Here is a 21,164-nt window from a genome sequence, read left to right as displayed (position 1 = left end):
CTTTGTGTTTATTCATTCTTATTATTATTTCCCCTTCTTCTTTTGACTCCGCGATGGCGGGACAACAGCATCTGCGCAAACTCGTGCAGCGGCAGGTGAGTGCACTGGAGCCCTCTTCCTCCGCCCTCTTCCTCCGCTCTCCTTCCACCACTTTGCTCTTCTATTCCCAAATGTCTCCCCAATAGCACACTTGCTCATGTGCAGAGACGAGCGAGCGTCTGAACATCGAGGACAAATTTGAGAAGCACATGAGCTGGTCCGCTTTGCCTCACCATTGCGCTTGCTGAACTGCTGCCACTGCTTGATGTTGCACTGAACTGACTCTATCTCTTTCTTTGCTTTTGATGCCTTTTGGGGGTGGTGGTTCGTGGTGGTTGACTGCAGGTCTACTCGTGCCTGTCCGCGCGCTATGGCGTCGTGCTCGTCCTCGTCTCGCTCGTCATGCTCGTCGTCTCGGCGCTCCACTTTGGCGAGGTCAGTCTCTCTCAACCGATGCAGAATCTCAAACAGGAACTTGCTTTTGGCTTGCGTTTGCCCCGATGGCGACATCCGGCTTCAATGGAGCGACTCTACAGCAATGGCTGAGTTGGCAATCATGTGAACCAACCCCCCCCCTCCTTGTCTCACACGCAACCAAATCGACTCGACGGCATGGATGCTCAAACTCATCATGCTGCTTTACTCACTTTTTGATGCTTGTTCGTGCAGAGCTGGATGGAGTGGAGCACGGCCAAGTACGAGGAGCGATTCTCGGCCTTCACAGACAACTTGGCGGGCCGATCGTTCCAGGCCAGACTGTGCTCGCCAATGCCGATCGATATTGTATACACATGGGTCAACGGAAGCGACGAAAAGCTCATTGCTGATCTCAAGCGCGTCAAGGCTGCGCTGGCTGCCGGAGCTCATCCCGATCGCGCCCTCTCTGCTGCTGCTGCCAACGGCACGCTGCTGGCTAGCACCGACGCAAACGGCAGTCAGGTTCTGGTAGACGGTGCGAGCGTGGATGGCAGCTTTGGCTCGGTCTCGATCGCTCCGGCCGTGGCCGAGTCGCACGCTCTCAACCGCCGCTTGCACGAAGCCAAGCTCGCCACGTCAATACTCGCCGCCACTCCGTCATCATCTTTGAACGCGTCTGAGACCTCGCCGGCGTCGTCAATACACGGCATGAATGCCACTGTATCTGGTTCTCCTGCCGCATCGAATGCCTCCGTCGTCACCGAAAGCGAAGAAGCGTCTGCGAGTCGATTCCAAGGTAAGGGTGTTTTTGCGCGAGTTTTTTCTTTCTTTCTTTCTTCTTTGTTCGCCATTGTTGCACCATCCGAGTCGTGCTGATTGCTGAGCTGCTGTGATGCCTTCACTCTTGCCCCTTTGCGCCATATATGCGCTGAATGCCACAGACAACGAAGAACTCCGATTCTCTTTGCGATCGCTCGAAACCCACGCGCCTTGGGTCAGAAATGTCTACGTGGTCACCAACGGCCAGATTCCAAACTGGCTGAACTTGGACCATCCTCGCATGCACCTCATCACACACGAGGACATTTTCGTGAACAAGACACACCTTCCCACCTTCAGCTCTCCCGCGATCGAGAGCCACATTCATCGCATTCCGGGCTTGTCTGACAAGTTCATCTATCTCAACGACGATGTCATGTTTGGCAGCGATGTGTGGCCGGACGACTTTTACACGCACGCCAACGGCCAAAAGGTCTACCTCTCGTGGGCCGTTCCCAACTGCAACGAAGGGTGCCCCTCGAGTTGGTTGGGCGACAAGTACTGCGACGCTGCGTGCAACGTCAGCTCCTGCGATTGGGACAATGGAGATTGCACGAACGTGACAACAGCGCAGAACAGCCGATTTGGCAGCTGGACGGGTAGCACCACCTCCGCCAGCGCCACCACATTCTGCGCGCCTGGATGTCCCGACACCTGGATTGGAGATCGATACTGCGACAATCCCTGCAAGAACCTGGCCTGCGGCTTTGATGGCGGCGACTGTGGATTGCAAGTCATTCAAGACGAGGTTTTGAGCTACAACCTAACCGAGCAGGTTTGTACCATTCGGTGACACTGTGTTTTTTGTGTGTGTGTTTTTCCAAGTCGAAACATGTAAGACTCACTGCTCGTGCTGTTTTGCCACGGATGGATAGGTGAATTATATTGTGGTCGAGCCAAACACCCCCGCCATCTTTATCAACCTTCGATCACACTTTGGCGATGCCAAAATCGTGGAAGGCTCGCACGACAATGGCGTGGCTGTACGCACGGCCATCATCTCGCAAAAGTTCAAAATCATGAGCATCACCTTCCACCGCAACGTTTCAGCAGAGGTCACCAATGTCACGGTGGCTGCAGAAGTGAATGGCACCACCGTCGCCAAGCACTTTTTGCTGGCCACAGTCACCAATCCAGACCATTTGTCGCTGGCCCACGACTTGTTTGTCAACCTCACTATGTCTCCCCCGCCAATCTTGCCCCTCAATATGCTTCCAGCGAAGAACATTTCCACTGCGCAAGAAACCACTTCAACAAACCACACCACGCCTCTGAACGGCACTAGCGCTGCGACTCCAACATCTGCCTCCTCGCTCCTAGACCGCACGCCTTCCCCGAGCCCATCTGCAATAGCCGTCAAGGACGAGGACGACGAAATCCCTTTGAATTACTGGGAAATTGGCACTCCCTCGAGTTCCTCGTCGAATACGACCAACCCCACCTTTCAAGAAGTCGACTTGCTGATTGAACGGACCTTCCCGAATCTGGACCTTGCCGTAGTGTCGACAGACGTTTTGACGCTCATGCTTGAGACCCGCGAGAGTTATGTTCAAGGCGACCTGACCGAGCGCGGATTTATCAAACGCATGACAGCGCTGCTTTTGCTGCCCGATCATGTTGTCGACAAGCCAGCCACCCCTCTGGACGCGGGCGTAGACAGCTACGCGTTCGACAACAGCTCTACGGTTGCCGGTGGGCGCAAGCTGCAATGGCTCGACAGCGCCCAACTGGCAGTTGGCGCGCTTGCGGCTGCCGGCGTGGCTACATCCTCTCAATCTGACAGTGTGCTGCAACAAGCGCGAGCGGCTGTGCTAGAGCGCGCAAGGGCAACCGGATTGGGCCAAAAGCGAGCTCGCGAGACGCCCAATCACCGGCAGCAACAGGATGAACCCACTTTTGACGAGCGCTTTGTGGCTGACTGGATTGCAAACGCCAAGCAAAAGCAGCTCTCGCTCGCCGATGACCTGCAACAAAGTGTGCAGCAATGGGAGGCAGAGCACGGGAACCGTTTTGGCGACCGGGACGAGGTATTCTACCGAGGAAAATTCCCCTGGGAGAAGCAGCGCATGTTCCCGCTGGATTGGGAGAAGCATCTGTCGCCGGAAGAGTTGCTGCTGTTGGACGACGTGCATCTGGATGATCTCCAGCGAGCTGTTCGCCAGACACTTCGTCGCCAACAGTTGCACCAAGAAGGGCGTGCGACTGGGCGCAAGCTGCTGGACACGTTCGGAGACTCGCTCAAACACGTCAACAAGCTGTACAACAAAATGTTTGGCGCCATCCCGCGCAAGGTTCCCGCGCACATGCCGCACATGATTGACCGCCACATCATGACCGATCTGCAGGCAACGTGAGTTCATTTTCTCCCAAATGAATTTGGTTACCGCTTTTTTTGCTGTTTGTTCAAGTTGATTTTGTCTTTGCTGGTCGTCTCGTGACTTTTGTGCTGAATTTCAACGCTGTCTCTGGTTTTTGGTCGATAGGTTCCCCGAGGAATTCGACAAGACGTCTTCACACAAGCTCCGAGCTTCCGACGACATGCAGTATGGCTTTTCGTACTTTTACTACATGATGGGCGATCCTGAAGAATTCAATCTTGAGCGCATCTTTGGTGATTTCGACACCAATCACGACGGTGCTCTCAATGCCAACGAAGTTCGCAACCTCGCGGCGCGTATTTATGACCTGCCCATCACCGCAACCGTGATGGAGCAGCTGTTCGGCACATTGTACAATTGCAGCATGAACATTACACTTTTGGCAACCGAATCGGCACACACCAACGGCTCAGTGCCCGTGAGCAAAGCCCCACTTCCGGAAAGCACATCCGTCCCGGCAACGTCAGGGCCCGCTCTGAGTGTTGAAGAACGTGCAGAGGCGGCGCTGCGAGCCAAACGCGACGAGCGTGCTTCCGCCGAGGCTGCTTCCGCTGCGTCTGCCAGCACCGACGCCTCACCCTCAGCATCTCCCATCGCACCACCGCCCGCGGATGATCACACCTATCATCTGCATTTCCGGTCGGATGCACCCCCAATCACCGCCGCCGTACTGCAAATGTGCCCTCCAATTTTGCGCAAACTGCAGGATGCCAAGCGGTCGCACTACAAGTAAGAGACAATCTTGTCCTTTGAGGTTTCTGTGTCCTGACCAAGTAGATGACTGACCATTGTCGTCTGTCTTTTTGTCCTTTTGTCGCCATCCAGGTATGAAATTCTTGATGGCGAAGGCAAGGACGTCGCCTTCAAGATGATTCGTGACGATCTGACGCACGTCTACAAGCAGCTCGATTCGATTCGCAAGGCACGCAACAAGTTTGTCTGCCTCAACGATAACATTGATCACAGCAAGAACGACAGTTACAAGGCATGCTCTTAGAATTGCAATCGATGAAACTGGGCCTTGTGATTTTGTTTTGACTCGCTCTTTTCTCACTTGTACCGAGTCGGGACGTTGACTTTGGGGGCGCGTGATGATTCAGATTGTTGCTGCATTGCGCGACTTTTACGAGGGTCTCTTCCCGGTGCCATCGGCCTTTGAGCTGCCAGCAGGAACTCGAAACCGCTTTTTGCATGCCAGCGAACTTCGCGAATGGTAACGGCTTGCTGGCTGCTGCTACTGCTGCGTGTTTCGATGCGAATCGCGATGATAATGTACTTACCTTTGTATTGCGTTCGTTCCCATAGGCAACGTGCCATGACCTGGAGGAGAACATTGTATCACATGGCGCTGGGCGCGCTCATTGCCGTGGTAGGCGCGGTTCTCTTCCATTCTCGCGTTCGAAGAGCCTTCCAGGCAATGCGGCTTCGCTGGCAATGGTTCCGACGGGAGTCTCGTTCGCGCAAGCTGTTGAGTGTGTGAAAATACTGGTGGCATTTTATTTTTTGATCTTTTTTTTTTTTGTTTGTTTGTTTGTGGATTTCTTTTTCTTGTCATGGTGTTCTCGTGTTGATGTCCAAGTACACAATATCACATTGGTTTCAGATTTTGTTCATTGTATTTGGTTTCTATGTGATTTTCAGAGATGTCGACAAGGTGCAACATCAAGGCCCGCTCAATGAGTGTCTGCTTGGCAGTTGGTGAGGGGATCTACAACCGTGACCCTTCTCGCTTGTTCAAAGCGGTCTTTCACGGAGGGACTTCGAAGCAGCCGGTGCTTGCTTTGAATTCGTAGCAGTTTTTGTTGTGCTTTTACGCGGAACGTCTTTCGTAGAATGGCCACAATGCTCTTGAAAACACATCCCCAGGTGATTCTGTCGGTGCAACAAACATGGCAATCAGAAACACGGAAGCTCGATCCAACCGACTCAAAGAATCGAAACAAAAAACAAACGAAAAACGAAAAACGAAAGACCTCGCAATCTTACTTGTACAGCACCACGAGGAGATGCCCTTGGTCCCAACGGGGATTGCGCTCGGCAAAGAAACGAATGTCGGGGTTCTTGAGATCCTCTTCGGAAATCGGGGCTACGTCGGGTCGCAGCGCAGTGGTGGTGCGGTTGATAACGCCGGTGACGGGATCGTACACTTCTTGTCCAGTGGCAGTCTTGACGCCAAACGAGTCAATCAGGGACTGCTCCCAGGCAGGCGTCGGGACACCTGCCTGTGGCCAGACGCTTTCCGAGGAGCGTTTGGCCATGAGATAACTCTTCACGCTAAAGCACTTGAACACGCCATAGAGCGGCGTGAACGGGTGCCAGATGAGCTCCTTGATGAAAAAGTAAAAGAAGGCAAGGTAGATGAGAGGTCCGCCGCGGTTGGAGGCCTTGAACAGGGCAAGTCCGGTCTTGAACAGCGTGAAGGATTTGCCGTTGTAGCTCTGACCTCGTTCGCGATCAATCAAAAACATGCCGCGCAAGCTGCCGTCGACTTGGTCTCGGAAGATGATCACGTACAGGAAACTCAAGAGGTATCGGTGGAAGAGTTCAAGCTCGGATTCCGAGCGCACGTCGACCATGTCGTGCGCAAGAACCAGCAACTATTTTGGAGGGGACAGATTGAGGTGAAAATGACGCGCTGTGATCAACCAAAGCAAAAGCCGATACATGCCAACTTGAATGGTTTCTGTTACCTCATGCAAGGCCGCATCATCGAGTAATTCTATCAAAGTTGACAAGACATGCAAAAGTGCGCGGTTTGAGAATGGAAAAAAACACCGACCAAAATGCCAACCATCTGAGGTCACACGTTGCGCGCAAGACTCCGACGTACCCGTTCGAACACAATAGGCAAACAATGATCCGTAGACTGTCTTTTTGCTCGAACCGTTCTTGGCTGCAAAAAAAAGTCATCACGTTCATCCATCCAAATCGTAGAGAATGAAGGAATGAACAAGAAACAAAACAACGTGAATGAATGGGTTTGACCACACGTCACGTTGGGATTTGCACTCACCAATATGATGCAAGAGCTCCAGCTTGATGATGGGTCGCAGAATGTAGTACACGAGCGGCGCGACGAGGACAAACAGCATGATGGAGCTGAGCGGGATTGCAATTGCCAACTCGCCCAGACGCGTCCACAGCGCAGTCAGCGTCCAGACCAGTGTGCCAAACACCCCGTGAGCTGATGTGTCTGCGAGCATGGACGCGGACGAAGAAGAAGCAGATGCAGCGGACGGATCAAACCACGCCGAGACATCCTGCGGCGTAATCCCGAGCAGCGAGACGAACGACACGGGCGAGCTGGTTGTCAGATTGACCAGCGTCATTGCAACACTCAGCAAACAATGAATAAAAGGACTGAGAACAAAAAAGTATGGCATTTTTGTATTTGAAGACATGGAGGGAAGAAGAAGGAGGGGAAAGTTGGTTTCAATCCTGAATCTCAATTTTGACGGCAACAAAAAAACAGGGGCAATCCTGAAAGCATTCACGATGGAGGTGGCAGGCTCCACTTGTTCGTTGTTAGCAACGCATGGCAGTTGAGACAAACTCGCGATGGCGTATTCTTGCCAATTCTCGGAACAACCAGCTCGAAATCCGAGCATAGACCGCAGAAGATTTGGCCGCATTCCCTGAAATCCCCCCAAAAAGTATTCGAATACCGATGAGCAATCAATGTAGCAAAGAAAGGCAACCAAATCGTCTCAAATGTCTTCAAGACACCTCACATCTCAAAACAACACCCAAAACAACCAACACACGTACCGACAATGATGGCGCCGCTTTGTTAACGTAAAAGCACAGTGACAGTGCCGACACGAAGTCACCATTTCGTCCGGCACCCATAGAACGGAGGGAAGAGAAGTGGTAGAGGATGAGGTGGTGCTCGAGCCCGACAGCAAACGCCGCAATGGACCCAGGCTGTTTGGTCGGAGGGCCTTCTTGGCTGCGTCAACCTCGTGCTCCTCGTCTTCTTCAGGAAACTCAAAGCAGCCGCTGTTGCTATCCGAGTCATAGTGTGTTGTGGACGCGGCAGTCGACTCGTGGAGCGGATTGTCCACGATCTTTGCGAGCTCTTGGCCAACTCTGAGCAGCAGCAGCTCCATGTTTTCGGCCACAACAAGCTTGGCCTCGGCATGCAGCTCAGCCCGCTCTTTCGCGTATTGCCGCCACGCATCAAACCTTGGCTTGGCAAGCAAGCGCAATCGCATGGCGTTGGACTTGATTCGGCATGCCTCATACCAGCGTTCCGCCTCGAGACGAGCCTGCTTGTATTCTTGCTGTTCGGCTTGCCGAGCCGCGTCGCGCTTTGCCTGGCACTGGACGGCAAGCGCCGGGTTGCCTCGGAAAAATAGAGACTGCCACAAGGACAGCCTGTCGGTGGAAGGATCCAACACGACGGAGGAAAACTTGTAGCGCAAGTTGAGAATGTCCGTCTGCATGTCATCGCGAAACTCTGTCCAAACAGATCGCGTTTTGCTGGCCGTGTCGTGAAGCAGCCGCTCGCGATGGTTGTTGAACAAGAACGTCCCGAACATGCAAGAGGAGCAATGCTCGATGAGCCGGAGCAAAAAGTCCTCGCTAAACTCGAACGCCTGCGGAAACTGGACCATCAGTTGATAGATGCAATCGAGCCACTGCACAAAGATGGGCGAGCGTTCATGACGGTCTGACGCTGGCACCGAGTGTCCACACCGATCCGCAAACTTGTGTCCAAAGTGGAGCCAGTCCTTCTCGATGAGAATTCGGAAACCCTGTCACAGAAGGGAAGAGACGAAAACAAAAGAGCAAAACACAGCGCAGAAAGCCGAAACGGTTATAAAAATGTGCAGAAAGGTTGTTTAAACTGATGCCAGCCCCAGCACCGGCACCAAAACACTTGATGCTTACCTGAATCGTGCGGTAATACGGATCCATCATGATCTGAGCAAGCGTCACCAGCTGTGGCGTGCGGTCCCACCCGTCGCTGCAGTGCACATTGACGGACGTGGATTCGACTGTCATCTTGTTGACAATCGCCTTGGCCCCGACAAACAGGGCCAACATGAACTGCATCCACCGCGATTGTGCAAAAACCTGTGCCGACAAGCTGCTCTCTCTCGCGACATTGCAAGAGCTGTACAGTTCCAAGAAGCCATCTCGCACCTTGTGCATGTTGTCGATCGAAAAGAATTCAATCTTGCTAAACGGGTATTTGACTGGACAAGATGAAAATAGCGAAACAACATCAAGTCAGAGCTCAACGAACAGGCCCGCCGCATCATCTCAAAAAAAAAAAACCTCATCTTGCTTACGTTCAGATTCGTATCCGCCACCAAGAGTCTGATTGCCTAATGCACTGGCATAGGGCCGAGCGTCTACGATAAACAGGCGAGAGGACAGGGGCAACGGAGTGGTTGTCCCCTGAGGATCATGCGGAAGCTGCGGCGGGGCTGAAGAACCGCGACTGGCAAAGTTTGCATACGCGGCAAGCAGTTGCTCGTCTTCCAAGCAGCGCTTTCCGGTCAAGCCAACACCTGGCTGCGAGGAACGAACGAGCACCGTGCTGTTGGCGCGATTAATCCAGGTGATGACAGGCACGCGGCCCTTTTTGCGGAAATTCGCCACAGTGTTGAGCTGCGCATCGCTAAACTCGCGAGGGACCACAAGATGCGTCGGGTAGGTTGGGGCAAGAAGGAAGGAGCGGTTGGCGGTCGAAACACGCGTCAAAACGTTGCGCGTCAAGCCCAAGCGCGAAAATTCTCGGACCAGATCTTGAGCGGCGTGCTCCACATCCATCTCCACCGGCGCCAACTGCGACATGAGGATTGGCTGCGCGGATGTGGGAATGGGAAGGGCAGACTCTGTACTGGGATCACGCGCCGCGTCGGCACCAGCCACCAATGAAGTCAGGGAGCGCGAATTTTTGAGCGACCTGCGGTGCGGACTGGTGGACAAGTCCAACTCGCTATCGTCGCGAGATCCGTGCGCTGCAGAAGCGATAGCAATCGGGTGCGACGACGCGAGAAGCGATGACGGCGATGTCGGAGACGAGGCCGAGAAAGACGGATGCCGATGATGCTGTTCGGGACGATGAAAGCCTCCTTCGCCCGAAAAGCGACGCAGGGTGGCGGCGAGATCAAAGGCGCTCACCTCTTCGTAAGACGATGGGAGTGGCTGGTCCACATCACTCAAGTCAGCGTCGCGCAGCGGCCTGTTTATTGGTCGCGCGCCTGTCGATTCGTCTTCCAGCCGGTCTTCCGCCCGACCCGCGAGAAGAGACTTTGAGGCGGAGCTCGCCCACGAGAGTCCTCTCCACACAGCGTCCGAAATCTTGGAGGGAACACTGGATGGGTCGGAGCTGGCAGAGTGAGTGCGCGTCGCGATGCTGCGGTTTTGAACTCGTGTCAAAAGCGCGGTCGCCGATCCTCCACTGCCGGATTCAGTCGAGGAGCTGTGATGAATTTGCGGACTTTGCCGCTGTATCGGGCAGCTGTTTGGATCTGTGGTTGGAATCGCGAGCAGCCCGCCATGATTGTAGTTGTTGCCGTTGTTGTTGGTGACGGACGACAGGCAATCCGGCTCGCCAGAACTTGACTGGCGCGGCGGCGCTTCCTGTTCGTCCGCCAGCCTGCGGAAGGCAAAGAGGTCGGAGACGTTGTTGGGCTGGAGCATGAATTGGAGCTGTCGTTGAAACGAGGCGCAAGCGTCTGCCGTCGTGAAAGCCAAATGCACTTTTCGCAAATCCTTGCAGAAGATGTCGAGTCGCGTAGCATCGACGGGCGTGACCAACTCGACGAGCATGAGTGGAATCTTGAGAACGAGTGAGCGGTTGAACAAAGTAGCAATGTCAGTAAACAGTGAGCAGGCTCCAAGAATCACGCTCCAGCACGTCCTGTCAAAGCACAAGCAATTACATCTAATCGAGGAACAGGGGCCTGGCCAGCATTGCTCTGGCCTTGAACACAAATGCGGTAGTTTGTCAGAACGAGTTGTGCAGCTTCGTTCCAGCTCGACGATCCCGCCGTCCGAATGTGGCACCACTCAACTCCCAGCTTGCGCTCGCCAGGATGTCCGTCAAACTTGACATCTGCACCAAGAGTCAATTTCGCTCACAAAGTTTGTGATTTTCCACTGCTGACTTTTCACACGGAGAATTTCCAAAATTGTCAAACACAACGACAAACGTACCATCCAAAGCCAAGCTGGTGGTCGCATCGCCATCGACGCTCGTCCAGTCCTCCATGTCGAACTCGTCCTTGGACAGCTTTCGCCCTGTTGGAGGGCTTGACACGAACGATCTGCCCACGGGCATGGGGCTCGGATCATGGCTGCCATTTCCGCCTGCATTCCGACCCACAAGCGAAACGAGCGACTGGGTCGCAGTAGCACGCGGCAAGAGTGACTGGGACGGCAGATCGCCTTCATCTTGCTCCATCGTGTCAACAGTGACATTGCTAAGAATTCCGTCTCCAGGTGGACGGGCCTGCTCAGCAGTTGAGGCCTGCTTTGGCTTTTGCTGGGTGGAGGATCGGGATGAAAGTGATGACGATGATGGCGCAGCCTGCGGAGCTGGACTGGCCACACCGGCCGACCGCTTGCTGGCGACCAGCGCCGACGCATACGACAGCTCGCGTGTCGGCAGTTCGGTAGCCGACCGGGCGGGGGCGGCACTGCTGCTGCTGCTGCTGCTGCTGCTGGTACTGGTACTGGGAGTGAGCAGTTGAACGCCGGGCGCCGACGGGTCCTGCGACGACGACGGCTCTCCCGTGGGTGTTGCGCTACCAGCAGTCTCAAGAGTCGCTGTTGCTGTTAGTGGTGGTGCTGTTGTTGTTGTTGGTGGGGTGGTGGTGGCGATGGGTGTCGGAGTCGCCGTCCCTGGAGGAAGAGGAAGCAGAGGAGGACACTGCGCAATACGCTGCACAGCGTCATCATCACGAGCGCTGCTGCTGTTGTCCATGACTGCTGCGGCTGCTGCTGCTGTTGCGGCTGCTGGGTGGGATGATGATGTTGTGCTTGATGGTGGTGGTGGTGGTGGTGGGGGAACACAGAGCGAAGGGTCGTCCACGAGAGAGGGCAGCATCAGAGCGAGGGTCTCAGAGTCAAAGTTGGCGGGAAAAACAACCAACCTGAGCCTTTTTTAGAGCGGCCCATGTACTCTGCAATAGAGCGAAACTGGAGAGACCGCTGAACGGAACACGTCCCTTTCTCAATCCTCACAAACGTCGGGAGGCGCACGCAGAAGGCAAAGAAGGCAAAAGAGCAAAAGCAAAAGAGATCGAATCTTCCGGTTTTGGCTGTGTCTGGTTGTCTTTCACAACAAAAAAAGTAATGGACTGCGTTTGGTTGCTCCCTCATCTCAAAAGTACTGTGGTGGGCTGAACAAAGCATGTGGTAAATGTATTGTAGCTCCACGACCCCGAGCGAGCCGGGAACAAGGAGACGAAAACTAAAGTGGCAAATTCCAACGTTTTTTTGGTTTGCTTCAATGGAAATGCAATCCAGCCACAAGGTAAGCAGCGCTGGCTTGAAGAAGGCCAAACATGACCCACCCGTAGGGAGTATAGTGCAATAGCAACGCGATCGGAATGCCAAAACCGAGCGCCATCGCATCTTGCTGCAGTTGAGTCAACGCGGAGCGCTCGATGCGGGGTCGCGGATCACCAGAGCTGCGCGAGCGTTGCTGTGAAACTCGTTCGTGGTACGGTGCCAACAGCTCCCAAGAAATGGCACGAGCCAGAACACACACGTACAAGAAGCCCCAGCACAGCTCGCGAAGCGGGACAAACACACCCAAAAATGCAATCGTTAACCCGAGCCCTCGTCCAAGCACCAAGCCGACTGTCTTGTACTGGAGGAAGAACAGGATCGCTGGTCCAACATACGGCACCAGTGACAGCAGCAGTGCGGCGATGATTTTGAGCAGAAAAGCGATTTTCCTGTCAACACCGTTTGGCAAAAAACTGAGTTTGGCAAAAAAAAACAACACTCAACAATGCAACAACGTTCCACATGATGCAAATCAAACCTACTTGTCGATGAACCTGCGCAAGCTGAATGGGGGCCGCCTTTCCTCCCGAAGCGCAGCTTTCAATCCTGTCGGAACGATTTTGAGTGATTTTGATTCAACAAGCGCAATCACACAGCAATCACACAGCAAACCAACTTACGAGGGAAGTTATCCATGCCAATGAAAAAGAGATTGTCAAGGACATCCATGTAGCCATAGCTGTCCAGCGGTACAAGCAACACACACGCACACACACAATGTACGAGTGGATGTCAGTGCGCGGGTCATTGATGACAGCTCTCTGAGCCGTGCTATTTGCCTGTGCGCCCGTTTCACTCTATCTCACTCTCTCTCACTCTCTCTCACTCTTCACCCACCGTCTTACCGCATCACAAGCAGCAATCCGAACGGAACAAGCCGACAGAAGCTCAGAATCGTGGACGATGCCGATTCGAGCAGAAAGTTGAGGTCGAGGGAGAGGAGCGAGAGCAAAGTGATGACAATCCGGAACGGGATAATAAGCAAATGGAGCGCAACGAACAGCCCGACGGTCGTCAGCAGCATGACGAGGGCATAGCGGCGATGGACAATCCACAGTGGCTTGGAGGTCAACAGGAGGACGCTGCCGAGCAACGCAAACCAGGCGCCCTGAAGCATGAGCCGCAGCTGCAAGCTCACGACAACCTCGTTCTGAGGTGGCACGTCGTCGAGCAGCAAGTGCTCTTCCCTCAGCTGGACGTCCTCCGCTTCCAACGCAGCAAACAGATCGGCCAGCTCTTGATCGGATGCACCAGCCTGCGAGGCCGGTGGTGTCGGTGCGACGCGCTCCGGTGGTTCCGGAACAGGGCGACTTGGCGGGCTGAGCGACATTTTGCCAAGTTTGTCAACAGCGAAATCGAGACTGAGACTGCGGCAAGACAGGGTGCTCGAGCTGAGGACAAGGGTATCGATGAGAACGAAGAATCAAATGTGAAATTTACTCGTTTTGAAAGAAGACAAAATGACGGAAAAACACCCAACAAACACATTTTCAGAGGTTTTTACAAAAAACTGCCAACGCAGCCCGCACGTCCCAGCACTGGTCATTGGTTGGGTTTGTGAGAGAAACCCCAAGAACCTGGCTGGTTGCCTTGTTGGACAATTGGTGCGCACCATGGTTAAACACGCTCAACAAAGTTTGAGGGGAAGAGCCCAGTCTTGCCGTCAAGATCGCCTTGGTACCAGCCTTCAGCAACCTCAGTGACGTTCTCGATGGTAATGCCAGCATCAAAGGCAAGCTCGTCATCGCCACTGCACCAAAAACCGAAGAAAACAAAAAAAAAAGGTGAGTTTTCAACGAACTTATCTTCGGCAAATCCAGAACAATCGCAGCAAGGCAAAAAGGAAAAAAAAAAAAACACTCACCCTTCGTGGTAGTCGTAGAGGGTCGTGACAGTGAAGACGTCGCCAGTCGGCTCGGAGGACGCGACATCCTCGTACGCTTGCTCCTCGGCGGCGGGCTCTTCGTACTGCTCCTCAGCGGGGGCCTCGGCGGGTTCCTCGTATGCTTCGGCAGCGGGTTCCTCGTACGCCTCGGCAGCTGGCTCTTCATAGTGGGCCTCCTGATGAGAGGACTCGACGTCTTCGTACTCGGCGGGGGCCTCAGCGGCGGCAGCAGCCTCTGCAGCAGCAGCAGCCTCAGCAGCTGCGGCGGCCTCGGCGGCTTCAGCCTTCTGGCGAGCAGCGGCACGCTCAGCGTTGGCCTTCTGGGCGGCAGCCTTCTCTTCCTTCTCGCGCTCCTGGCGGGCCTTGCGCTCAGCCTCAATCTTGGCCTGTGAGTCGTCGGTACCGGCGGAAGCAAGGTTCTGGAACTTGCTGCGAGCCGAAGCGGCACCGCTCGATGGCGCTGCTACCTGTGGCTTGCCGGCAACAGCCGGCTTTTCCTTCTCTGGCTCATCCCAGCCCTTGGCGCTGGCATCCTTGCGATCGCTTTGAACGCCGTACTTGCTAGCAAGATGGAATGGATTGAAAAGAGGGGTCAAAAAGAGGGTTGATGAGAGGAGAGAGAAGAAGAGGAGCAGGAGGACGTAAGCGACAAAGTTCAACAGGCTAAAAGGAAAACGTGTCCATTGAACACTGCAAGCAAATGGCTCAACCTACCCGCCAAAGCCCTTGGAGAAGTCCTTGGTCGACTCGTGCGCCTCAGTCTTGCCAGCGTACGACCAGTCTTCTGCGCTCTTGTCCTTGCGATCGTTCTGAACGCCGTACTTGCTGCGAAAAGCGGAGCATTAAAAAAAATTGAATTTAGTTGGTGAGTGCTTTGATGAGAGGGATGAAGGAGGTGTCCGAGACTGGCAACAAACAACAAACATACCCGCCAAAGCCCTTGGAAAAGTCCTTGGTCGACTCGTGCGCCTCCGTCTTGCCTTCGTACGACCAGTCCTGGGCGCTCTTGTCCTTGCGGTCGCTCTGGACACCGTACTTGCTGTCAAATGGCAACAAGAAAGGTCGATAGCAAGATGAGACATGGGGATCTCGTGCGTTTCAAATCGGCTCGCAAAAAACAAAAAACCACCACAAAGCTCCAAATCGTACCCGCCGAAACCCTTGGCAAAGTCGGTGGTCGACTGGTGAGCCTCGGTCTTGCCCTCGTAAGACCAGTCCTGGGCGCTCTTGTCCTTGCGGTCGTTCTGGACACCGAACTTGCCTGATTGGACGAAAAAAAAATCAACTCAAAGTGAAAGATCAAGCATTTTGCATCCCACTTCAATCGGCATGTGCACTCACCGCCGTAGCCAGCAGCAAAGTTGGGGACGACAGCCTTCTTCTTTTCCTCGTGCGACTTTGCAGTAGTCTCACGCATGGCAGCCAAGTCGACGGGCGCGGACGCCTTGCCAGAGCCCTGAACGGACTTTGAGCCCCATCGCTGCTCCTTCTCCGAGACGTCGTTCTGGAGACGATCAACATATTCAAAGGCAAAAGCGCCAGAGCAAAAACAGCGGGTGGTGAGGTCAACGCAATTCAACCAGAAAACGAACAGCAAAGGAGGAGGACGGTGAACAACCGTAACGGTTTGAATTGCACCAGCCTCAAACAATTTGGCTACCAAAAGTTCACCATCAAACCTACACTTTTATTATTTTTATTTTTTTATTATTTATTATTTTTTTTTATTGATTTTTTTATTTATTTTTTTTTTTTAATGTTTGAGCCAGAATCTGCTCGCGACGGCAGCTGAGACCAGCGGGGGCGGGGGTTGCCTGAGCATTCGCGATTCATGCCTTTCACAAAACCACCGCCTTTCAAAACGATCGCTCAAACAAAAACAAAGCGATGGAACGATTCACAAAAAAAAAAAAAAAAAAAAAAAAAAAGTTTCCTCATATGATAAAAGAATAATAATAAATAAATAATAAATAAAACAAGTAAAAATTTTCAGTTTGTGAAAGTGGGTGAAAAAAATCGCATTTGCTTGTCAAACGTTGGTTGAGCGACAAGAGTGAAGCGAGGATGATGACACACGAGAGTGCGTTGCGAAAAAAAAGGGGGGGGGGAACAAGCGAGGGGAATGATGGAGGAGAAACGGAAACGGAAAACGGGAACGAGAAGGGGATTTTGAAAGCTCACAACAACCACAGTGTCCCCTATGCTAGCTGCTGCTGCCCATCCCTCACTACACTACACAGTGGATCACACACACTGCTGGCAGTGCGAATGCAGAGCACGCGTCGGTGCTGCATTGCAGATTCGACTGTTTCAATCCCCTTTGGTCACTCTCATTCTCGCTCTCGCTTCACACTGCTGCTACTGCTGCAACTGGTGACTGCTGACTGCTGACTGCAATGCTCACCACAAAGTCAGAGTCCGTCTCCCAGGCCTCTTCCTCGGGCATATCGACCTTGAGATCGTGTCCAGTCGTCGACTTCCACATTGCAATGCTACTTGAGTTGGTTTTTCACAAAAAAAAAAAAAAACAAGAGTGAACTTTTCTTGTTCCAAGTTCAACTCTTAACTCTTGAACAAAGCGAGCATGCATTTTGTTACCATGTTCGCGAACAAAAGTTGAAGAATGGTTTTGTTTGTTGTTGTTGTTTCCTGATTGTTTTTTTTTTTTTTTTTTGCACTTTGGCTCAGTCTGAGTTCTTTTGCCTTGGTTTTGTTGTGAGAACTCAGGAACAACGGCACATGACTGTCTGGTGTTATTCCGAGCCGCAGTCACGCTCTGCGTGCACCCGGGCGCCATCGCCAGCAACCCCAGCACGGCACCACCAGATGACGATGAAGAAGCAGACGAGCACCATGCCGATGCCGGTGCCGACACTGGCGCTGCTGCTGCTGCTGCTGCTGCTGCTGCTGGCTGTGCAGATTGCTAATGCTGCTCAATCGCCGCCGCTCCTCACTCCGACTGCGACTGCGACGCCACCCAGGATCGCCATCGTCGGCGCTGGCATCGGCGGAGGCGCCACGGCGTACTATCTGGCAACCAAGCACGGCCTCGCAAACACGACGGTCGTCTTTGACTCGCGTGACTACATTGGCGGACGGCTCAAGCACACCATCATCGACAACCAGGTCATCGAGCTCGGTGGCGATGCATACGCGTCGCCCAACATCTACATGGAGGAGCTGGTCAAGGAGCTCAACTTGCCAATCTCACTGCGTCGCGGCAGCGGTGGTGCAGCTGCTGCTGGCCGTCACAGTGAGTCGCTGGACGAGAACGACAACGGCGTCAGCACCCCGATTGACAACCTCGTTGCCAAACTCAAGGTGCGGCTGATTGAGCTGCAGGCCAGAGCGCAAAAGGCCGGATCGGGTGTCCAGGGCGTTTCGGGCGACAACATTGGCATTTGGACGGGAACGGGCTGGATTCCGCTCACACTCACGCTGCTCGACCACTTGCTCTCCGACACGGGCACGCTCGAATCCCTTGCGGGCTTCCTGATTCGTCTGCGCGAAAACTACGTCCTTCGCGATGACTTGACCACGCCCTTCAAGACCGTTGACGCGTTCTTGCGCTTTGGCGACCTCGAGATGTACACCAACACCACCGCAGACACCTTCTTTGATGGCCATGGCGTCGCAAAGGCCACACAGCAAGACCTCATCAACCCGGTGCTGCGCGTCATTTACGACCAGTCGCTGGACGAGTCGCACGCCTTTGGCGCCCTCGTCTCGCTCACTTCCCTCATTGACGCGTACTCGATCGCGACCGGCAACAGCAAGCTGGTCGAGGCGCTCTTTGCTGCTGCTGGCTCGCAAGTCTCCCTGCAGTCGCGAGTCGTGTCGATTGCCTACCACCGTGACACCAAGAACTGGAATCTGACGTACGTGTCCACAGCGAGCCAGGACCCCGAGGCAGACCAGCAGCACATCATTGTCGATCGTGTCGTGATTGCCTCGCCGCTCGAGTACACCTCCATTCTCTTTATCAACACTTCGCTGTCCGTCACCCCTCGCCAGTTTGTGCATTGGTACGTGACCATCATTGTCGCCAAGAGCGTCAACCCGGCGTACTTTAACGAGCAGCCGTCGTTCGTGGTGCCCGAAGCGGTGCTCACCACCCAGCCGAAGAGCGGGAACGCGACCGTCTTCAATGTTGTGCAGTACATTGCCGATGCCGACAATGGCTACCACATTTACAAGATCTTTTCGAATGACTGGGTCAACAGCACGTTGCCAGAGCTCTTTGTTGACATTCGCGAGTATGACGTCCAAGTTTGGCCGTACACTTTCCCCGAGCTCGTTGCAACCACCAAGTTCCAGCCCATCGAGCTCTCGCCCGATCTGTTCTACTTGAACACGATGGAAAGCATTGCGTCGGCCATGGAGGTTTCAGTCATTGCTGGCCGCAATGTCGCCGCTCTCGTTGCCAAAAGTGTGGCGTGATTCGTGCGGTGGTTGGATGATTCTTTAAGGGTGTATTGTGTTTTTTTTGTAGTCATGACTTGAATGAAGATTTGTACAATTGTGACATCTTGCTGCCGGTTTTGATGGATTTGGATCGAGATCAAGAACAGAATACACAACTCAAACAAAAAGGATGCGAGTGATACCTTCCCCGGCCCCCCCCCCGCCCCGCACCTCCCTCATGAAATTGGTGCAGCAAGCCCTTGAACATCCTTCGACAGAACGCACACCGACCCTTGATTCGACCTCCTTCTCACTCAGTCTTTTTGAGCAAGTTCTTGTTCATGCGAATTCAAGTCGGAGCAGCGCCTGGAGCGCAACCACCGGCGAACAGCGTGATCCGATCGCTTCGCAAGGCTCAAGTGCTGGGCCTGCTGCTTGTGCTTGGCTTTGTGTGTGCGTTGACGCTGATCATGCTGCTGGACGCGGCGCCCGACCAGCAGCAGTTCTCGGTGGACGACGACCCTTGGGACGAGCTCGCGATCGAGCAGAACGGCATTGACGATGCCACCATGGAGGAGATGCTGCGCCAGGACATTGGTGTAATGCACGTCAAGAACGTTCGGCGGCGCAAGGACGGCGGGGCAGCGGCGCGAGGAGGCGGTGGCGCGAAGGCTGCTCCTCTGGGAGACGCCGAGCGAGTGCCCCTTGCGCCAGTGCCGCCCGAGGCGCGTGGCCACATCGATGCTGATGGCGGCAGCGGTGCGGGTGGCGATGGGCGGCAGGCGGGCTCGGGCCGCGGGGCTGCGCGGAAGCAGCTCATGGGAATTGGGCGTCAGCGTGGCAGTGGCTCGGGCAGCGCCAAGAAGCGCAAGCCACAGCCACCACTGGATGCACTGGGCAATCAGGAGCAAGCTCAAGATGTGCCGTTGAAGCGTGGCGGAGACGGACGAGAGAATTTTGGCAATGGTGCCGAGGAGCTTCGCGAGCAGCGCATGCAGCAGATTGCCGAGAGTGAACGCCGCGCTCTTCGTCGGCGCAATGGCGAGCAAGGCCAGGGTGACGAGCAAGTCCCGATTGACCCGTTAGCGCACGATCCATCCCAAGGGCAGGTTGCGGAGCCCGACGTCAAGGCAAATCCCAATGCAGATCGCCGCCTTGCTCCCTTCGATGCGAACGCAATTCCCCCTGCCAACCCGCCGCCTCAGCAGCCAGCTGCGCGCGCACGCGTCAAGAAGGATGTCGTCAACTGGTCAGACCGCAAGACTGGGCATGCATCCATGCACCACTCGGACAAGCGCCAGTACGAGCTCGTCATTGGCATTACGAACGGTGCTCGCCAGCAGCCAACGCTGCCCGACACTCTGGAGTCCCTGATGCCCTGGATTGATCCCACGCGTCACAAGGTGATTGTCTGGCGCTCGTTTTCCACGCTTGGAGATGGTCTCAATGAGTTTCTCGAAAGCAAGTACCCCAGCGTCGAAGTGCTCCAAGCCAGTCGGGAGTACCTCGAGCTCAATCCGAGCAGTCTCAAACTCACACACAACGATACACTGGATCGCGTCCAGTGGCGCTCTGGACATGTGCTAGACTATGCCAACCTGGTGCGGGCATGCCGATCGTACAAGTCAGACTATGTGCTCATCTTGGAGGACGACATTGAGGTGTCGAAAAACTTTTTGACGCGGTTTAACAGCTGGTTTACGCGGAATAACTTTGCCAACCGGCCGGACTGGGCCGTCATTACCTTGTACAGCGACCATCTGCCCGAGCAGGGCGTCGATTTCGGTCAAACGCCCCTGCACGAATGCCAATGCGGTGCCGTTGCGCTGTTTTATCGAGCCAACACGTTGGCCCAGTACGAAACCATGCTACGGCGCGACTACTTTGAAGACCCTGTCGACTTTTTGTTTATCATTCACTACCAGTACGAGCAAAAACTCAAAATCTACGAGCACATGCCCAGCTTGGTCCAGCATGTGGGCCGGCTCTCCACCCTCCTCACGAGCCTGTCCTTGTCGCCAGAGCAACGGCAAGAGCAAATCAAGATTCGCTCCCGATGGCGGAGTCGCACCTACGTCTACGACGAAGAAGCAGCCCAGGCGCTCAAGCGAACCCCGTTCCGCTCAAAAGATGGCTACATTGGGTGCTATGCCGACGACATGACACGGCGAGATCTTTTGGGCAGCATTGCCATCGGCGAAGGGCATACTCCGAGCACCTGTCGCAAGGTTTGCGGCGGCTTTCCCTTCATGGGGCTGCAAGGCGGCGGCGACTGCTTCTGCGGCACCGAATTTGGCCGGTATGGTCAGTTGCCAGAGCGCGACTGTGACAACAAGTGTGACCGAGACCCGCTCCTGTCGTGTGGTGGGCTAATGCGAAACTCTGTGTATCGAGTTTAGTGCATGTGTATGTATGTGAATGAGGACGCATGAGTGCAAAGGACCAACGGCCTTTGCTTTCCCCCCCCCCTCTCTTTGGTGTGTGTGCGAGTGTGTGTGTGTGTGTGTGTGTGTCTTATGGTGTATCATTAAGCAATCGTATCTCTTCTTTACAAAGCGAATCATGCTAAAATTACTTGTTCATTGGCACAAAAACAAAAGGTGAGGCAAACATTGCCACAGAGAAGTAAACAATCAGGTAGAAGGTGCAACAAACAGTCATGCAACAGAAACACGCACAAGAGAAAACAT

At 54.3% G+C, this 21,164-nt stretch overlaps 7 protein-coding genes across 7 annotated transcripts; 3 read left to right on the top strand and 4 right to left on the bottom strand.

Moving 5' to 3' along the window:
- Nucleotides 1-5,257, top strand: CAOG_00121 (N-acetylglucosamine-1-phosphate transferase). Its single transcript, XM_004364935.2, has 9 exons — nucleotides 1-95; nucleotides 385-474; nucleotides 709-1,252; nucleotides 1,398-2,050; nucleotides 2,151-3,625; nucleotides 3,759-4,382; nucleotides 4,479-4,638; nucleotides 4,754-4,866; nucleotides 4,959-5,257. The coding sequence occupies exons 1-9, from the start codon at nucleotides 54-56 to the stop codon at nucleotides 5,131-5,133; spliced, it is 3,876 nt and encodes a 1,291-aa protein (XP_004364992.2). The 5' UTR covers nucleotides 1-53; the 3' UTR covers nucleotides 5,134-5,257.
- Nucleotides 5,247-7,000, bottom strand: CAOG_00120 (hypothetical protein). Its single transcript, XM_004364934.2, has 5 exons — nucleotides 6,667-7,000; nucleotides 6,484-6,546; nucleotides 6,344-6,372; nucleotides 5,640-6,250; nucleotides 5,247-5,525 (listed from the first exon to the last, which is right to left on the bottom strand). Exons 1-5 carry the CDS (start codon nucleotides 6,980-6,982, stop codon nucleotides 5,327-5,329), a joined length of 1,218 nt encoding a protein of 405 aa, XP_004364991.2. The 5' UTR covers nucleotides 6,983-7,000; the 3' UTR covers nucleotides 5,247-5,326.
- Nucleotides 7,001-7,030: 30 nt separating this feature from the next.
- On the bottom strand, nucleotides 7,031-11,963 carry CAOG_00119 (Mtmr2 protein). Its single transcript, XM_004364933.2, has 6 exons — nucleotides 10,827-11,963; nucleotides 10,553-10,725; nucleotides 8,951-10,448; nucleotides 8,547-8,854; nucleotides 7,422-8,410; nucleotides 7,031-7,288 (listed from the first exon to the last, which is right to left on the bottom strand). The coding sequence occupies exons 1-6, from the start codon at nucleotides 11,716-11,718 to the stop codon at nucleotides 7,144-7,146; spliced, it is 4,005 nt and encodes a 1,334-aa protein (XP_004364990.2). The 5' UTR covers nucleotides 11,719-11,963; the 3' UTR covers nucleotides 7,031-7,143.
- Nucleotides 11,964-12,022: 59 nt separating this feature from the next.
- CAOG_00118 (hypothetical protein) lies at nucleotides 12,023-13,550 on the bottom strand. Its single transcript, XM_004364932.2, has 4 exons — nucleotides 13,031-13,550; nucleotides 12,806-12,864; nucleotides 12,668-12,731; nucleotides 12,023-12,574 (listed from the first exon to the last, which is right to left on the bottom strand). The coding sequence occupies exons 1-4, from the start codon at nucleotides 13,513-13,515 to the stop codon at nucleotides 12,121-12,123; spliced, it is 1,062 nt and encodes a 353-aa protein (XP_004364989.1). The 5' UTR covers nucleotides 13,516-13,550; the 3' UTR covers nucleotides 12,023-12,120.
- Nucleotides 13,551-13,602: 52 nt separating this feature from the next.
- CAOG_00117 (cortactin-PA) lies at nucleotides 13,603-16,598 on the bottom strand. The gene is made up of 6 exons (XM_004364931.2): nucleotides 16,475-16,598; nucleotides 15,412-15,574; nucleotides 15,220-15,331; nucleotides 14,999-15,109; nucleotides 14,050-14,631; nucleotides 13,603-13,935 (listed from the first exon to the last, which is right to left on the bottom strand). The coding sequence occupies exons 1-6, from the start codon at nucleotides 16,553-16,555 to the stop codon at nucleotides 13,803-13,805; spliced, it is 1,182 nt and encodes a 393-aa protein (XP_004364988.2). The 5' UTR covers nucleotides 16,556-16,598; the 3' UTR covers nucleotides 13,603-13,802.
- A 211-nt stretch (nucleotides 16,599-16,809) lies between these two features.
- Nucleotides 16,810-18,597, top strand: CAOG_00116 (hypothetical protein; the record flags this gene model as incomplete). The annotated part of the gene is made up of 1 exon (XM_004364930.2): nucleotides 16,810-18,597. The coding sequence occupies one exon, from the start codon at nucleotides 16,810-16,812 to the stop codon at nucleotides 18,508-18,510; it is 1,701 nt and encodes a 566-aa protein (XP_004364987.1). The 3' UTR covers nucleotides 18,511-18,597.
- Nucleotides 18,598-18,815: 218 nt separating this feature from the next.
- CAOG_00115 (hypothetical protein) lies at nucleotides 18,816-20,873 on the top strand (the record flags this gene model as incomplete). The annotated part of the gene is made up of 1 exon (XM_004364929.1): nucleotides 18,816-20,873. The coding sequence occupies one exon, from the start codon at nucleotides 18,816-18,818 to the stop codon at nucleotides 20,871-20,873; it is 2,058 nt and encodes a 685-aa protein (XP_004364986.1).
- Between the last annotated feature and the right edge of the window lie 291 nt (nucleotides 20,874-21,164).

Source organism: Capsaspora owczarzaki (assembly GCF_000151315.2).
Source record: "Capsaspora owczarzaki ATCC 30864 unplaced genomic scaffold supercont2.1, whole genome shotgun sequence".
NCBI lineage: Eukaryota > Filasterea > Ministeriida > Capsasporidae > Capsaspora > Capsaspora owczarzaki.
The sequence above is the reverse complement of the archived record's forward strand: the minus strand, read 5'-3'. Positions and strand labels throughout refer to the sequence as shown.